This window comes from Danio aesculapii, chromosome 11 (genome assembly GCF_903798145.1).
Source record: "Danio aesculapii chromosome 11, fDanAes4.1, whole genome shotgun sequence".
NCBI lineage: Eukaryota > Metazoa > Chordata > Actinopteri > Cypriniformes > Danionidae > Danio > Danio aesculapii.
In genome coordinates, this window is record NC_079445.1 from 45,540,646 (window position 1) to 45,560,815 (window position 20,170).

Genomic DNA, 20,170 nt, shown 5'->3' on the forward strand with positions numbered 1-20,170 from the left:
AACATCCTCATTACAAATCAACAAATGAGAATCACGTTTCAGTGAAATATATATTTATATACATAATTATATCGTAAGTATTAAAGTGTGCTTTAAGTGAAGCGATGATGCCGTTTTCAACAGATAAACACAAAGTCATCATGCCTTACACATGTTAGTTCATCATTCTGATCAAAACTACTGTACTGGAGTCACAATGTGTGTGTGTGAGTGAATGTACACAGATTTACAGCACTGATCTGGGTTCAGAATGCACACTAACATAAGCATACTGTAGTTTCAGTCTGTCATGGATTGATAGATCTGTTGATTCATTTACAATCAAAGCATGGATCTTTATGAAATAATCACTGAATCACTGACTGGGAATGATTCATTCAGTAATGAACAGGTTCAGTTGTGCTGTGAGATTCATAAATGTTCTGCTCCATATGTAAGGTTTCAGTCTGTCATGGAGAAATAGTCAGTTTCTTAATGAGTGATTCACTGAGTCATCCAATCGAATGATTCATTCAAATCAGTTGATTCATTTAGAGTCAAAGCAGGGGTCTTTATGAATTGGTCATTGAATCGCTGACTGAGAGTGATTCATTCAGTAATGAACAGGTTCAGTTTTGCTCTGAGATTCATAAATGTTCTGCTCCATAAGAATTGCACTGTATAAAAAGGGTTTCAGTCTGTCTGGATAATAATTAAAGATTGATTCACTGAGTCATTCATTCAAATGATTCCTTCAAATCAGCAGATTCTTTTACAATCAACGCATGGATCTTTATGAAATAATCACTGAATCACTGACTGTGAATGATTCATTCAGTAATAAACAGGTTCAGTTTTTCTTTGTGATTCATAAATGTTCTGATCCATAAATAAGGTTTCAGTCTGTCATGGAGAAATAGTCATTTTCTTAATGGGTGATTCACTGAGTCATCCAATCGAATGATCCATTCAAATCAGTTGATTCATTTAGAATCAAAGCAGGGGTCTTTATAAATTGGTCATTGAATCGCTTACTGAGAGTGATTCATTCAGTAATGAACAGGTTCAGTTTTGCTCTGAGATTCATAAATGTTCTTATCCATAAGAATTGCACTGTATAAAAAGGGTTTCAGTCTGTCTGGATAATAATTAAAGATTGATTCACTGAGTCATTCATTCAAATGATTCCTTCAAATCAGCAGATTCGTTTACAATCAACGCATGGATCTTTATGAAATAATCACCGAATCACTGACTGTGAATGATTCATTCAGTAATAAACAGGTTCAGTTTTTCTTTGTGATTCATAAATGTTCTGATCCATAGATAAGGTTTCAGTCTGTTAATAAACAGTCATTTTCTTAATGGGTGATTCACTGAGTCATCCAATCGAATGATCCATTCAAATTAGCTGATTCATTTTGAATTAAAGTAGGATGATTCATTCAGCAATGAACAGGTTCAGTTTTGCTCTGAGATTCATAAATGTTCTGATCCATAAGAAATGCAGTACATAAAAAGGTTTCAGTCTGTTGTGAATTTAAGAAATAGTCTGTTTCTTAAAGAGTCATTCATTTAAATGATTCCTTCAAATCACTTGATTTATTTAGAAACAAAGCAGGACTCTTTATGAGTCAATGAATCACTGACTGGGAATGATTCGTTCAGTAATGAACAGGTTCAGTTTTCTGTAAAGTTTATAAATGTTCTGCTTCTTAAAAAGGCGTTATATAAACAAGATTTCAGTCTGTAAGGGATACATAAAGAGTGATTCACTGAGTCATCCATTTAAATAAACTGATGTGTTTAGAATTAAAGCAGGGGTCCTAATGAATCAGTCTCTGAATCACTGACTGTCAATGATTCATTTAGTAATGAACAGGTTCAGTTTTATTCTGAGATGTTCTGCTCCATAAGAATTGCACTGTATAAAAAGGGTTTCAGTCTGTCTGGATAAATAAAGATTGATTCACTGAGTCATTCATTCAAATGATTCCTTCAAATCAGCAGACTCGTTTACAATCAAAGCATAGATCTTATGAAATAATCACTGAATCACTGACTGAATGATTATTTCAGTAATGAACAGGTTCAGTTGTGCTGTGAGATTCATAAATGTTCTGCTCCATATATAAGGTTTCAGTCTGTCATGGAGAAATAGTCAGTTTCTTAATGAGTGATTCACTGAGTCATCCAATCGAATGATTCATTCAAATCAGTTGATTCATTTAGAGTCAAAGCAGGGGTCTTTATGAATTGGTCATTGAATCGCTGACTGAGAATGATTCATTCAGTAAAGAACAGGTTCAGTTTTGCTCTGAGATTCATAAATGTTCTAATCCATAAGAAAGGAAGTACATAAAAAAAGGTTTCAGTCTGTCTGGATAAATAAATAGTCTGTTTCTTAATGAGTTATTCATTTAAATGATTCCTTCAAATTAGCTCATTAATTTAGAAACAAAGCAAGGGTCTCTATGAATCATTTACTGAATTAATCACTGGGAATGATTCATTCATTAATGAACAGGTTCAGTTTTGCTCTGAAATTCAAGAATGTTCTGCTTAAAAAAGTCAGTATATAAATAAGGTTTCAGTCTGTCGTGGATTAATAAATAGTCTGTTTCTTAATGAGTCTTCCAATCAAATGATTCATTTAGAAACAAAGCAGGGGTCTTTATGAATCAATCACTGACTGAATGATTTATTTAGTAATGAACAGGTTCAGTTTTGCTTTTAAGATTCATAAATGTCCTGATCCATAAATAAGGTTTCAGTCTGTTGTGGATTAATAAATAGTCTGTTTCTTAATGAGTCATCCAATCAAATGATCCATTCAAAGCAGCTGATTCATTTAGAAACAAAGCAGGAGTCTTTATGAATCATTTACTGAATTACTGACGGAATGATTCATTTAGTATTGCTCTGAAATTCATGAATGTTCTGGTTCTTAAAAAATAGTCAGTATATAAACAAGATTTCAGTCTGTCATGGATAAATAAAGAGTGATTCACTGAGCCGTTCCTTCAAATGATTCCTTCAAATCAGCAGATTCGTTTGGAATCAAAGCAGAGGTCTTTATGAATCAATCACTGAAACACTGACTGTATGATTAATTCAGTAATGAACAGGCTCCGGTTTGCTCTGAGATTCATAAATAATCTGATCCATTAGAAATGTCAGTTGTATAAAGGTTTTAGTCTATCATGGATAAAAAAAGAGTGATTCACTGAGTTATTCATTCAAATAAATTGATTCGTTTAGAATTAATCTGATCCATAAGAATTTCACCTTATAAAAAAGGTTTTAGTCTGTCATGGATAATTAAAGAGTGATTCACTGAGTCATTCATTCAAATGATTCCTTCAAATCAGCAGATTCGTTTGGAATCAAAGCAGGGGTCTTTATGAATCAATCACTGAATTGAGTCATTCATTTAAATGATTCCTTCAAAGCAGGAGGAATCATTTCCAGCAGATTTGTTTAGAATCAAAGAAGGGGTCTTTATGAATTAATCACTGACTGTGAATGATTCAGTACTGAACAGGTTCAGTTTTGCTCTGAGATTTATGCTTTGTGTTTAGTAAAGTGAGAGCTAAACAGTCCACAGTGTGTGTATTAGTCTGTAGTGTGTGTACTGTATGAAGTGTGCAGTGATGTCAGTATGTGACGCTGTAGTATGCAGTGTGTTGTGTGAGTTATTAATAGAAGCTGTGCGTTTGAGTTATTAATAGTACACAGTGGGTGTGTGAGAGGGAGTTATTTATAGTATACAGTGTGTTTGCGTGTGTTATTAATATTACACAGTGTGTGTGTGTGTGTTATTAATAGTGTGCAGTGTGTTAGTCGTGCATTCTGAACACAGGCTGATTCTGATCTTGTTACTCTGATTGTCGTCATCAGCTGTTGCCATGGCGACTCTCAGTAATGTGTGGATGTGTTAGCGCTGTAGCTGCGCAAGTGCTAGCGGTTTAGTCCTGCCGTCACCACAGTCGAGCGCTGGTCGTCTCCTCCAAGATGAACCAGAAAACTGCTGCTGCGGCTCCCCCAGTCTGAGCAGTCCGTCGATAAACTACACACACACACACACACACACACACACACACACACACACACACACACACACACACACACACAAACAGAAAGTACAGTTCAGGGTTTTTTATTATATATATAATATTTTATTATATATTATGTATATAAGGTGTTTGTAGTGTAATATACAACACTAACACAGACAATATAGCACTGCACACTATTACACCTGCTCTGAAAAGTCACTTTTTTAATCTTTTTAATGTTAAAAGTAGTTGGAAGTAAGATCAAAATCCCATAATGCAGTTCAGAAGCAGAAATAAACAAGATAGAAAATAAAAACATGGATCACACTGCTCATTTACAGATATGTCTGACAGTGTAGCCTCATGTTAGTTGTGAGTGTGTTTGTGTGTAGTCTGGTTATCAGCACTGGCTGTACCTGGTTGAGGTGGTGACGGGATGTGAAGGCCAGGCTAAATCATCATCGCTGTCGTAGCGTCTGGGGTTATCGAAGAAATACGGCCGATTGGAGAAAACATGGCTGGGAATGGCAGAACCGCTCTAGGAGGAGAAGACAATCAGCATTACAAGACACATCAGGTTTATCCATTCATTCATTTTAGTCCCTTAATCATCAGGGGTCGCCGCAGCGGAATGAACCGCCAACTAATCCAGTATATGTTTTACACAGTGGATGCCCTCTCAGTTGCAACCCAGTACTGGGAAACACACTCGTACACTACGGCCAATTTATTAATCAATTCCCCTATAGTAAAGTTTACTCAGTTCAGAGAGTATTTGGTCCCTCTTTAAATAAGGGTAAACAGGTTGGTAATGGGTAAAGCTGCTGTTGGTGGAGTTGCTTGATGCTCTGCTGAGATTTTGAGAGATTTAATGTATTTTAATTTTCAGTTGATTTCATCCATCACTGGACTTTTCTCCCCAGGGACTTCCATTCATAGGCACGCAAATGCATCAGACTGGAAACACAAGCTCGTGCGACACGTTTCGCAGTTCGCTGCACTGCAAAGTTCAAGCTTGGTGAACTCTGACCTGTGAAATCACATCACATGACTGCGTGAGAGCAATCGATGATCAAAACATGACCTCTCTGAACAGAAATTTGAAATATGGAGCAATCGCTCGCTTTTTTAAATGTCTAATGGTCTTGTTTAATCCCGCTTCTTTTGCAGCACCGTTCAACAGAATTTCACAAGCTCAAACTCAAGTGTGACCGCAGCTTCATCCTTTCATTGTCTCATTAACTTGAGTAACTTTAACTCAATTTAGAGAGGGACCAGATACTATCTAAACTAAGTAATTGTACCCAGATGGCTTTTCTGTGTGTGTTTGGACTGTGAGGGAACCCGGAGCACCCTGGAGAAAACCCAGGCCAACACATGCAAGGAGAACATACAAACTCTACACAGAAACACCAACTGACCCAGCTGGGGCTCGAACCAACCTTTCTTGCTGTGAGGCCACAGTGCTAACCACTGAGCGACTGTGCCGCCCAGGTTTATCCATATCTTTATAAACAATGAGGTGTGTTTATGTGGTTCATGAGGACAACGTCACGGGTATGACTGAGTTATTACAATGTTGAGGTGGTTTATGAGGACATGCATTGTGTCCTTGTAATGTGAAACTGGGTTTAATGGTTTTTTCACATTGTAATGTTGCTACAGGTTTGCTGTGAGTTAGGGTAAAGGGTCGGAGTGGCGCTTATTTTACGGTTTAAAATACATTATGCCTATAGAGAGTCCTCATAAATCACAAAAAACAGCCTGTGTGTGATAGATAGTAGGTGCATCCCAAATCGCATATGTATGCACTATTCTACACCATTTTGTAATATAAATAGTGTAAGTAGTGCGTTCACACTGAAAACTCTATAACATAAAATAATAAGTGCACTTTACTAACCCGGATGATGTACTTATTCAACCGGTAAACAGAAGTGTGGACTGCTGGACAGCATGAACAGCTGCAGAAGGGGCGGAGCTTTCGGCCACTGATGATGAATTACTTTATTTATTTTGGATTGTGAAAGCAGAATTCTCCTTTGAGAGTGATTATAGCGCCTCCTGATGGTGAATGCGGTTATAGTCATAGCAGGTATTATTGTTAGTTTCACTAATTCGTTTCACTAATTCAATTCCAATTAGTATAAAAAACATTAGTGTTCCATTTGGGACGACACTACATACAGTTCGTGATCGCCTTAACCAAACCCCCCACCCATCCCATCGTCACCATCCGGCCCCACCCACGCCCAGATCGTGCGTAGTGTGCGATCATGGTCTGAAGAGTGTGCGGGGCGGGGGGTGTAGAGACGATCTATTGAAAAATGAAACGAGCGTCAAATTAGTGAAATAAATGACGAAACTACCAAATAATACCTGCCATGAGTATAACCGCGTTCACCATCACGAGGCGCCTCTCTGAAATGGACCCCACCAATTTTAGTTTGAGACCCCTGCTCTAAAGGCTGGCAATAAACATTAAGCCGATACTCCCTATGAGCAACCCATACTGCTGAACCACCAGGGGCTGCCCCTTTCTCTTCAATGTGAATCAGTTCTGTGCTTTCGTTTTATTTAGGCATGAAAACACTTTTAATTTAATATAAAAATGGCGGGACTCCCTTTCCTTCTCATTACAGGTGTTACATATTTTCTTTAAATAATTAATGATATAAAAATAATAATATAAATATCCTAAGTAGTGAGTTTTTGTTTGTGTGTGTGCGCATTGCTTGTGGTTCTTTTCTCTCCGCCTCTGTCTCCCGAATAGGTTTCATCATACCGCACAGGTGCGGTGAATCAGGTGCCAGCACGTGGACGCCGGCTTGTTTGTGAAGACCATTTAAACTGGACTGGAATGTCGTTCGGAGAGTCTCCTCTCTCCCGGCTTGTGTTGTTTGTGTTGAGAAGTAGAAACTGTGTTGCATTTACTCGGCTAAATTGTTGCAAGTTGAACGCTGAGTGTTGACTTTGAGATCTATACGGAGACACATGTGCTGAGGAGGAGGGTGCCTGTTTGTTTTATTACATATTCCTCATGTTTTGTGGTTAGTAGGGAGGTAAGTGAATGTTGTTTATTTGTTTTTTATTTCATGTGCAAGTAAGAGGGTTAAAAACTTAGCTGTTGAGTTTTGTTTGTTATTTTGTCATTTACCTCCATAAGCTTTTTATTGTCTCCTTTTTGAAGTTTAACGTCAAATAAATTAGACTTTACATTATTTCCTTGGTCATTCGTCTTTGTTGTTGTTTTTCCTTTTGAACGGGAGATGAGACTCTGTGCTCCTCAATAATTTAGAGGAGTTCTAATTATTTTAATTTAATACTATTTATTGTTACGGGTTTGGCTTGCTGTGTGGAGCCGAGCAAGGTTAGATTTCGTAACAAATGGGGGCTCGTCCGGGATTTGAACCCAGGACCTCTCGCCCCTGTCGTCGCCCCTCCTATGCAATCCTCAAAACAGTCATGTAGCAGTGCGTGACTGTCAGCTGACATGCTCCATAGTGATAAACAGACGATTCTGAACACGCGATTTGAAGCGGAGTGAAAGTCTGGGTTTTGGGTGCGTGTTTAAACAGACATATACACATAATTAATAATAATAACATCTAAAGATGTTCATCTTGGTGGTTTTCTTTCAAACACAACCAATTTTGTCCTAAATGAGCATAAAAAGTTAGGAAAGCAGTCGAATGCTTTCATCATAATGTTAGATGTGTGCATTTTTAAAGTGACACCTCTGTTATTTAATGTAATCAAACGAAAAATCCAAATAAATGTAAGTTATACAGTGAAGAAAGGGCTAATGAGATTTGATAGCTTGAATCTATTTCATTATAAGAGCTATTAAGTGCTAATACTATATACTATTATTTTTTCTTTTGTAAATAATAATAATAAAACATATTACTGACCTTTTAACTGTTTATTTACTATATAACAGTTCCAGATGAACATATTTAGTCATTTGGGGATTCTTTTTTTTTGGGGGGGGGGGGGGGGGGGGGGGGTATGACTTATTATGGTGGGCATATGCCTTATTTTCACATCCCAATGTTGACAGGTATGGCATAGTGTATAGTGTGCCATCTGGGATGCTGCTTAAGTGTTTGTGAGTGTGTGTTTGACTCACCCGGTCCTGCGCAGGTTTGCGGACGCGGAAGAAAAACACCACCAGTGATGTGGGCAGCAGCTCCCAGATGAACAGAATCACCCCGAACACCACGTAACCTGCGTCTCCCAGACTGGAGCGCAGATCCGCCTGCACAACACACACACACTTTTAAAAATAATGCGACAGGAAGCAGTGTTAAATGTCCAGAGATCAAGGCAATTTGGGTTTCTCTGTTCCTTCGAAATCACTTTAATGTGGGGTTTAAACACAGTTGTGTGTCAGCAGTGTGTGAATATCTCCAGCCTCTAACGCTAAACATGAATTAATTGTGTTTGTTATAATCAGACTTGATGAGTGAAACACTTTGATTGACGTTCTCCCTTTGTACGTGTCATCAGAAGGGGAAAGCCCCGCCTACTTGTGTCCCTCATTAGCATAAACAGCAGCCCTGAGTGAGAAGCAGCCGTCTGTCCATTAGCCACTAGAGTGTTTGAGCTGAAGATAATGTCAGCATAGACTAAGAGGATTATAGATGTGGAGTTTTAGATGAACAGCGACAGGAGAGACATAGACTGACAGAAGCATCAAGCACACACTGATTATATAACTGCCATCAGTTGTAGTGTTTATTAGTGTGTGTTTCAGAAGGAGTGCTTCAGATCTTCACCTGATCCGACACGTTGTACCAGTCGTAGTCGAAGGAGTTTATGCTCTGGACGTCTGTGAGGGACAAGACCACCAGATTATAGCAGGCCCTCGAGGAGTACAGGAGGATCACCAGCAGCCCGATCACAGTCACCTGACATACAGACGTGCCCTGAGGAACACACACACAATTTAAGTAAGTGTTTTATTTAGTTTTTATAAGTCTTATTTGTTTTATTTTGGCTAGAATAAAAGCAGTTTTTAATTGTTTTAAACCCATTTTAAGGTCAATTTTATTAGCCCCTTCAGCAATATTAGTTTTGGATTGTCTCCAGAACAAACCACTGTTATACAATGACTTGCCTAATTACCCTAACTTTACCCTAATCACCCTAGTTAAGCCTTTAAATGTCACTTTATGCTGAATACTAGTGTCTTGAAGAATATCTAGGCTAATATTATTTACTGTCATCATGACAAAGAGAAAAGAAACCTTGTAAACATGTTTGTCTTCACCTTGGACTCCAGGTAGATGCTGGCGATGGACATCTTGGCCACTTTGTAAAGGCAGACAGCGAGAGAAACGGCGCAGACAACGAACAGCGAATCGTTGATGGCGACGCGAACCAGAACCACACTCTTTACTGGCGTGTCAGTCATCTTTACCAGCAGCGCACAGCTGAGATTCACCAGCAGAAACAGCAGACTGACCGCGAAGAACAGCACATATAGAGGAGCCCTGCAGACAGAGAGAGTACAGGTCAACACACATTAATTCATAAACACACACTCGTATACACTACCTGACAAAAGTCTTGTCGTCGACCCCAGTTGTAAGAGCAAGAAATAATAACTTGACTTCTAGTTGATCATCTGTAAAAGTGGCAGAAGATGGAGTTTTCTGATGGATCATCTGTTTATCTGCATCTCAATCATCACTAATACTGCAGAAGACCTACAGGAACCCACATGGACTCAAGATTCTCACAGAAATCAGTCAAGTTTGGTGAAGGAGAAATCATGGTTTGGAGTTCCATTCAGAATGGGGGCGTGCGAGAGATCTGCAACATTAACAGCCTGAGGTATCAAGACATTTGTGCTGCCCATTACATTACAAACCACAGGAGAGGGTGAATTCTCCAGCAGGATAGCGCTCCTTCTCATACTTCAGCCTCCACATCAAAGCTCCTGAAAGCAAAGAAGGTCAAGGTGCTCCAGGATTGGCCAGCCCAGTCACCAGACATGAACATTATTGAGCACGTCTGGGGTAAGATGGAGGAGGAGGTATTGAAGATGAACACAAAGACTCTTGATGAACTCTGGGAGTCCTGCAAGAAGGCTTTCTTTGCCATTCCAGATGACTTTATTAATCAGTGATTTGAGTCATGTCAGAGATGTATGGATGCAGTCCTCCAAGCTCATGATGGAGTCAGACACAATATTCATTCTGTTTCCACTGCAGCATGAGCACATATTCTATACTGGACATTATTGAAGGTTCAGTGAGGAGACTTTAGTCTAAGCAGAGTCAGACCTTACTGTCCTAATCAAATCATTCAAAATCAAGACATGATCAGATTTTATTGTGCTCAAATAAGCGTCATCTAGAGGTCTTTACCTTTCATAAAAGACACTTCTGATACTAAATGATCAACTAGAAATCAAGATATTATATGTTGTTCCTAAAACTTAAATAGGCCACAAGACATTTGTCAGATAGTGTACACACACACACACACACACACACACACACACACATACACACACACCTCTGGTACTCACTTGTATCTCAGCAGATGAGGAGAAAACTTGGACTTGGCCTTGAAGAAAACCTGACCAACACAATCATAATTCATCGTTAACAGAAATATACTGACCAATAACACACACCACTAATTAAAAACCTTTTATTTAAATAATATGTTCAGCTGTATAATGAAAGCACTGATGTAACGTTAATCAGAAATAAAATTAGGAAAAAATCTGAATAATTCAGAAAGAAAGTTAAATCAGAAAGGTTGCCTAACGGCAGTTTAATTACTCTTGTTTGAGAAATAGACACGGGCACTTTAAACTTGGCCATGAATAAACCTGTCAGAAGAAGCTAATTAAATCAATCTTCATCATTATTGGTCATCAGCTGCCAGTCTGACGTGTTTCCAGTGTTTTCTGCTGTTTAATGAATGAGCATCTGCTGTTCTGGGATCAGAGTGAGTGTGTTTGAATGTCTGCTGCTCCGTCATTTCCACAGTCGTCATCAATAATGACGCAGATTCACACTGATGTAGGTCACACACACACATGCAGAGACACGTGCAGCATCCATACACTACTCTATGCTGCTCAAACCTGCCGGGAAATAATCTTCATGACTGCTTCTGTCTGTTGGTGTAATAACACCAAGCTCTGTCATACATATGAGTGTAAGATGAAGTCTGTCCTGTTTAAACAGAAATAAAGGCTGACTGACAGGGAATCTCTTCTGCTGCTGACCGTTTAATTGGCAGTGCCTCATTTTGATGTATTCTCTATTTGTATTTTGTTGATTGTTTTTAATTGGTTAATTGATGTAGTTTATTTTAGTTCTCATTATTTATTTTTGGTTTGTCTCTGTTTAAGGTAATTATTAATTTGATTACATATGTACCTCGTTCTTTGGGTCACGGTTCGACATGGGTACATAACAGGAATAATAGAAAGGAGTCACTTACAGACTGACGGATGTGCGCACAAGATGGGACAGTATCTTATATTTCCGTTGTTTGACGGACGTGGCTGACCATTATACAGTCGTGTCTTTTGCAGTACTGTGTTTTTTTAGATGCCTTGTGGAGATAAAACAGTTTCAACTTCAGGCCACAGCAGCGCTCATTACTGTCAGTTCCAGAGCAGTGGAGTTTATATATATGTGTGTATATATATATATATATATATATATATATATATATATATATATATATATATATTAGGGGTGTAACGGTATGTTTATATGTATAGAAAGAGAGAGAGAAACTGACCTGAGTGCAGCTTATATGTACTGTATATAGAGATAAACTGACATGAGTGCAATATGTGTTTATATAAACTGATCTGAGCGCAGTATGTATGCATGTATATATGAACTGACCTGAGCGCAGTATGTATGTATATATGAACTGACCTCAGTGCATTATATATGTATATATAAACTGACCTGAGCGCAGAATATATGCATGTATATATGAACTGACCTGAGCGCAGTATGTATGTATATATGAACTGACCTCAGTGCATTATATATGTATATATAAACTGACCTGAGCGCAGAATATATGTATGTATATATGAACTGACCTGAGCGCAGTATGTATGTATATATGAACTGACCTCAGTGCATTATATATGTATATATAAACTGACCTGAGCGCAGAATATATGTATGTATATATGAACTGACCTGAGCGCAGTATATATGTATGTATGTAAGAATTGACAGTATATATGTATATATATATGAACTGACCCGAGCGCAGTATATATGTATGTATATATGAACTGACCCGAGCGCAGTATATATGTATGTATATATGAACTGACCCGAGCGCAGTATATATGAACTGACCTAAGCGCAGTATATATGTATGTGTATATATGAACTGACCTAAGCGCAGTATTTATGAACTGACCTAAGCGCAGTATATATGTATGTATATATGAACTGACCTGAGCGCAGTATATATGTATGTATATATGAACTGACCTGAGCGCAGTATATATGTATGTATATATGAACTGACCTGAGCGCAGTATATATGTATGTATATATGAACTGACCTGAGCGCAGTATATATGTATGTATATATGAACTGACCTGAGCGCAGTATATATGTATGTATATATGAACTGACCCGAGCGCAGTATATATGTATGTATATATGAACTGACCCGAGCGCAGTATATATGAACTGACCTAAGCGCAGTATATATGTATGTGTATATATGAACTGACCTAAGCGCAGTATTTATGAACTGACCTAAGCGCAGTATATATGTATGTATATATGAACTGACCTGAGCGCAGTATATATGTATGTATATATGAACTGACCTGAGCGCAGTATATATGTATGTATATATGAACTGACCCGAGCGCAGTATATATGTATGTATATATGAACTGACCCGAGCGCAGTATATATGAACTGACCTAAGCGCAGTATATATGTATGTGTATATATGAACTGACCTAAGCGCAGTATTTATGAACTGACCTAAGCGCAGTATATATGTATGTATATATGAACTGACCAGAGCGCAGTATATATGTATGTACATATGAACTGACCTGAGCGCAGTATATATATATGTATGTATATATGAACTGACCTGAGCGCAGTATATATGTATGTACATATGAACTGACCTGAGCGCAGTATATATGTATGTACATATGAACTGACCTGAGCGCAGTATATATATATGTATGTACATATGAACTGACCTGAGCGCAGTATATATGTATGTACATATAAACTGACCTGAGCGCAGTATATATATATGTATGTACATATGAACTGACCTGAGCGCAGTATATATATATGTATGTACATATGAACTGACCTGAGCGCAGTATATATGTATGTACATATAAACTGACCTGAGCGCAGTATATATACATGTATGTATGTATGAACTGACCTGAGCGCAGTATATATGTATGTATATATGAACTGACCTGAGCGCAGTATATATATATGTATGTATGTATGAACTGACCTGCGTGCAGTATATATGTATGTATATATGAACTGACCTGAGCGCGGTATATATGTATGTATATATGAACTGACCTGAGCGCAGTATATATGTATGTATATATGAACTGACCTGAGCGCAGTATATATGTATGTATATATGAACTGACCAGAGCGCAGTATATATATATGTATGTATGTATGAACTGACCTGAGTGCAGTATATATGTATGTAAATATGAACTGACCTGAGCGCGGTATATATGTATGTAGTATATATGAACTGACCTGAGCGCAGTATATATGTATGTACATATGAACTGACCTGAGCGCAGTATATATGTATGTATATATGAACTGACCCGAGCGCAGTATATATGTATGTATATATGAACTGACCTGAGCGCAGTATATATATATGTATGTATATATATATGTATGTATATATGAACTGACCAGAGCGCAGTATATATATGTATGTATATATGAACTGACCTGAGCGCAGTATATATGTATGTATATATGAACTGACCTGAGCGCAGTATATATGTATGTACATATGAACTGACCTGAGCGCAGTATATATGTATGTATATATGAACTGACCTGAGCGCAGTATATATGTATGTACATATGAACTGACCTGAGCGCAGTATATATGTATGTATATATGAACTGACCCGAGCGCAGTATATATGTATGTATATATGAACTGACCTGAGCGCAGTATATATATATATGTATGTATGTATGAACTGACCTGAGCGCAGTATATATGTATGTATATATGAACTGACCAGAGCGCAGTATATATATATGTATGTATATATGAACTGACCTGAGCGCAGTATATATGTATGTATATATGAACTGACCTGAGCGCAGTATATATGTATGTATATATGAACTGACCTGAGCGCAGTATATATGTATGTACATATGAACTGACCTGAGCGCAGTATATATGTATGTACATATGAACTGACCTGAGCGCAGTATATATGTATGTATATATGAACTGACCTGAGCGCAGTATATATGTATGTATATATGAACTGACCTGAGCGCAGTATATATGTATGTACATATGAACTGACCTGAGCGCAGTATATATGTATGTATATATGAACTGACCTAAGCGCAGTATATATGTATGTATATATGAACTGACCTGAGCGCAGTATGTATATATGAACTGACCTGAGCGCAGTATATATGTATTTTATATATGAACTGACCAGAGCGCAGTATATATGTATGTATATATGAACTGACCCGAGCGCAGTATATATGTATGTATATATGAACTGACCCGAGCGCAGTATATATGTATGTATATATGAACTGACCTAAGCGCAGTATATATGTATGTATATATGAACTGACCTGAGCGCAGTATATATGTATGTATATATGAACTGACCCGAGCGCAGTATATATGTATGTATATATGAACTGACCCGAGCGCAGTATATATGTATGTATATATGAACTGACCCGAGCGCAGTATATATGTATGTATATATGAACTGACCTAAGCGCAGTATATATGTATGTATATATGAACTGACCAGAGCGCAGTATATATGTATGTATATATGAACTGACCTGAGCGCAGTATATATGTATGTATATATGAACTGACCCGAGCGCAGTATATATGTATGTATATATGAACTGACCCGAGCGCAGTATATATGTATGTATATATGAACTGACCCGAGCGCAGTATATATGTATGTATATATGAACTGACCAGAGCGCAGTATATATGTATGTATATATGAACTGACCTGAGCGCAGTATATATGTATGTATATATGAACTGACCTGAGCGCAGTATATATGTATGTATATATGAACTGACCTGAGCGCAGTATATATGTATGTATATATGAACTGACCTGAGCGCAGTATATATGTATGTATATATGAACTGACCTGAGCGCAGTAGAGGTTCATGAGGCTGAGTGTGAAGAACTGCAGACACACAGGGAAGCAGTAGAGCAGCCAGAAGCAGAAGGGCCGCAGTGTGTTGGCCGTCCCGCAGTCTCTGAAGTAGAAGGAGAAGAGCAGCGCGCGCAGGGCCGCCCACAGCAGGCACAGGAACAAGAACGCCGTCTGGTAGCTGAAGCGCTTGTGTCTGTAGCGCAGCACCAGCCACAGCTGAGCGTACACGAAGATGAACAGCACACAGTAGAAGAGCGTGTAGAGTGCTGTCAGACCCAGTTTCACTGATGGAGGAACGGCAGGAGTGAGGGATGATGATGGAGGAGGTGGAGGAGAAGAGTTAGACGGAGGAGACTCCATCACTGCTGCTCGCATCAGCACCACTCACTGAGAGAGAGAGAGAGAGAGAGAGAGAGAGAGAGAGAGGTGATGGAGAGAGCAGGTGACCACAGCCAGAGGAGATGATTGGCTGAAAGCAGGGAGGAGATAGAGACACACAGACACAGACACAAAGAGAGCGAGAGAGAGAAACATGTGACCCACGTGCAGATGAGATGATTGGCGGAGAGTAGTGAGGAGAGAGAGAGAGAGAGAGAGAAACATGTGACCCGCATCTAGAGGAGCTGATTGGCTGTAAATATACTGATTATTATTATTAATGATTACTGTTTAATCCTAAAGTGTTGATTGTTAACTGTACAGTTTATTATGTTCTTTTTTAATAATTATAGAGCTTAGAGTTATAGTACAGGGTGTAATTGCTAATCTTAATTAAAAAAAACTATTAATCATTCTTCACAATGTATAATGAATATTGTGTTAATATTATTTAATTAATATACTTAACCCTTTATTTAAATGTATGAGTTAAGATGTGTTCGTTTTAATTTTAGGACAGCAATTAGGCAAATTATTTATTTTATTTAACACTTTTTCATTGATCAATTTATTTTTATAGCCAAAATAGACAAAGAAGAGGTCTAAAATGGGACACAAACAAAAAAGCAGTACAGTACAAATACTTTAAGTGTAATATTAACAAAACAAAACTAATATATAAACATATACACACTCTAGGTACAAAATTCTGAGCCGAGCATCCGAATGTGTCAGCAGAAATGGAGACTCATCAGACCAGGCAACGTTTCTCCAATCTTCTATTGTCCAGTTTTGGTGAGCCTGTGTGAATTGTAGCCTCAGTTTCCTGTTCTTAGCTGACAGGAGCGGCACCCGGTGTGGTCTTCTGCTGCTGTAGCCCATCCGCCTCAAGGTTGGACGTGACAAACAAGGCGTTTGCGCCCACAGAACTGCCGCTCACTGGATATTTCCTCTTTGTCGGACCATTCTCTGTAAACCCTAGAGATGGTTGTGCGTGAAAATCTCAGTAGATCAGCAGTTTCTGAAATACTCAGACCAGCCCGTCTGGAATCAACAACCATGCCACGTTCAAAGTCTCTTAAATCCCCTTTCTTCCCCATTCTGATGCTCGCTTTGACCTGCAGCAGATTGTCTTGACCATGTCTACATGCCTAAATGCATTGAGCTGCTGCCATGTGATTGGCTGATTAGGAATTTGCGTTAACGAGCAGTTAGACAGGTGTACTTAATAAATAAATGGCCGGTGAGTGTGTGTGTGTGTGTATATTTATATATATATATATATATATATATATATATATATATATATATATATACAAAGAAATATAAAATGAAAATTATATGGTCATAAAAGTTTTTTTATGGCCTTTATGCAAAGTATAATTGAATATTTAAATATGTTTTTTGTCTTGAGATGAAATGTTGCCGATTCTTTACATTTGGTCTCTCTCCTGAAATGATGCTGCATGCTTATGTAATGTAATTGTATCACCATATGTCTTGTAACGCCACATGTCACCAGCAGAGGGCGATGAGAAAACACCAAAAAACAGGGTGTGTGAAAACAATCTGAGAACTGACCTGAGATCAGCTGTGGTGATGATTTGTGAGTGTAAATCTGCATCACTGACCTGAGAACAGATCAGTAACTGTGGAATGCAGCGTGTGAGCAGTTATTGAAGTATTTCCCTGAATACTAGTTATGCAGAGTAAAGTGTAGAACAGCACATTCCTCCACTCGCCTCTCATTTGACTGCAGATGTGTAGCTGTGAAACATAATTACAGCTACACATAACAAAAAATGCTCAGAGAACATTCAGCTAACGTTGTTATTAAGTTGTGAAAGCGTTATTTGTAAATGTTTCATTTTTAAAATGTTCTTGACTGTGTGCACGTTATGTTGTATCATTTTGCAAACATTGTTACTTTTGTGATGTTCTCTGAGCGTCCTGGAAAAATGTTGTAGCATTTAAAATACGTTGGATGGAGGTTTCTGAAAAACGTTGCAGAAGTGAATGGTGTATGAACAATGTATTAGTTCTAAAGTTTTGAGAAACATAGAGTACTATTTTTTTATTATCATAATTAATCAGTGTTTACTGTGTGTACTTAACTTTTTTATTAATTATTTAATTAAGGATTAATTAAATTTAAATATTATTTTTAATTTTAAAACATAAAAATATAACTTGTATTTCCATATGTAATAATACAGTCCAGCGGGAGCAGTAATGCAGTATTTGTATTGGTCCGTTCTGGTAAAGAAGGAGCTGAGCTAAAAGGCAAAGCTCTTGATTTACCGGGCAATCTACGTTCGCTTTGGGTCATGACCGAAAGGACAAGATCTCGGATACAAGCGGCCGAAATTCGTTTCCATCACAGGGTGGCAGGGCGCACCCTTATAGATAGGTTGAGGAGCTCTGTCACCCGGGAGGAGCTCAGAGTAGAGCCGCTGCTTCTCCACATCGAGAGAAGTCAGCTGAGGTGGCTCGGGCATCTGTTACAGATGCCTCCTGGACGCCTACCTAAGGAGGTTCCAGGCATGTCCCACTGGGAGGAGGCCTCGGGGAGGACCCAGGACACGCTGGAGGGACTATGTTTCTTGGCTGGCCTGGGAACACCTCAGGATGTAATGTTTTGCTTAAATTCAGTGAAAGAAATAAAGAAAGAAGCACTTGAATGCACCTGTTGTCCTTTATTTTTTTTTTCCTTACACAGCTTGGTCTACTTTTCTACATTTTATCTTAATGCAAAATAATAATAACACGTAAAGCATCTTGTGACATCTTGTAAAACTTTTGAAATGATTTATTTTCTTAAAATGAATTCACAACTAAAAATAATAAAGAACTATTTTGTTTTTAAAACTAAATCTTTAGTTATTTGACTACTGGACTAGTCCATGATTGAGGGTGGGGGACACGTTTGTGCAGATACAATAATTACATTCAAATTCAAATTTATAGACCCTCACCATACAAAAATACCATAGAAAACAATATTATTTATCATTTATAGGTATAATTTGAGGTATTTATTTGGGGGCCCTCAGATTTCCTGGACCCTAAGCGGATGCTTACCTAGCCTATATTGGTTAAATCTGCTCCTGCTCCTGAGACTGCTGCCCTGCAACCCGGCACTAAAACAGCAAAAGAAAAATGAAATTAAATTAACTTTGAGAGAACTTTTCTAGAAAGTCTTCTTTTTGCTTCAGTTCTCAGTCTTATCAAATAGTCATAAGACATGTTTCGATAACATTTGTAATATAAACAAACAGTAAAAATGTAAACTAATAATCTCGGTTTGATGAGGATTAATCAAGCACTGAACGTGAGCTGAAGGAAGAGTCTTGACTGTTGAAAGGGCTCATAAACTGGCTTAATAACTGAGAACAGTTACTTAACTCAAGGCTGTAAAGTGAGGATTATGAGCTTGTCTTTGTAGGTTCCCTCAGAAGTGCACTGACCCCTGAAGCCCACCGGGATCTTCACTGAGGCCCCAGGCAGAGGCGCTTCACGTCTGGAGAAATGCAGAAAAATCAGCATAAGTAGTATTAACCATAACAGTATACTTTTATTATGCCAGCTCTTAAGGCTACGTGTAAAAAAAGATAGTGTTTTTGAACCGTGTAAAATACTTCATCTGTTGTGGTGATTATATGGTAACAACTAAACAAATTACCCAATATTGTAGATTTAAAACTATATAGGGTATATTATACTACAATACACCACAGTTCATGCTACTGTAGTAAAACTGTAGTATTTAGTATTCAGTTCACCAATGCATGCTGAAGCATTTATTAAGTTGTAATACCTCAGTATAATACTCTTAAACACAGTATTTTTTTGAGTAGACAGGAAACTTAAGTTTATTTATAACGTTTAGTAACAAGTCACTAATGTTCAGTGAGATTACGTTAAATATTGGAGCTGAAAATCACACAACATCAGGAGCACTGAGTACATTTATAGGCCAATAAACGTTTAAGTTTACTTTTATGTAGTTTTAAAATCTAAATTCATAATAAAAATGATGAATGATAAACAGTGTGACGATAAGCTTGCGTCGGGTAACATGCTCTTGATAATGTTGGGCGCCATATTGTAGCGTCAGATGAAAACGCGCGCACTTTTAACAGTTGAGCTTTATCTGATATCGTGAATGTTGCTTATGTGTAGAATAAATGTTTACAAATAACGGATTTAACATGTTAAGATGTTCGAACAAATGTCCAGCATACGGTTGAACAAAGGTAAGCTTTTTGTGTGTGTCAAAACGTTCCTCAACATCGACTTGTTGAGTTTGTTGA

At 37.9% G+C, this 20,170-nt stretch overlaps 1 protein-coding gene across 1 annotated transcript in view; it reads right to left on the reverse strand.

Moving 5' to 3' along the window:
- Positions 1–15,854, reverse strand: part of gpr137bb (G protein-coupled receptor 137Bb) — a 15,895-nt gene extending 41 nt beyond the window's left edge. Inside the window, exons 1-7 of the mRNA XM_056468408.1 lie at positions 15,471–15,854; positions 10,579–10,628; positions 9,313–9,535; positions 8,819–8,968; positions 8,170–8,298; positions 4,454–4,575; positions 1–4,048 (exon numbers count right to left, since the gene is read on the reverse strand). The exon at positions 1–4,048 is cut by the window's left edge and continues 41 nt beyond it. Of these exons, the coding sequence (XP_056324383.1) occupies positions 3,940–4,048; positions 4,454–4,575; positions 8,170–8,298; positions 8,819–8,968; positions 9,313–9,535; positions 10,579–10,628; positions 15,471–15,854 (1,167 nt within the window). The 3' untranslated portion in view covers positions 1–3,939. The remainder of the gene's footprint in view (positions 4,049–4,453; positions 4,576–8,169; positions 8,299–8,818; positions 8,969–9,312; positions 9,536–10,578; positions 10,629–15,470) is intronic.
- Positions 15,855–20,170: the final 4,316 nt, after the last annotated feature.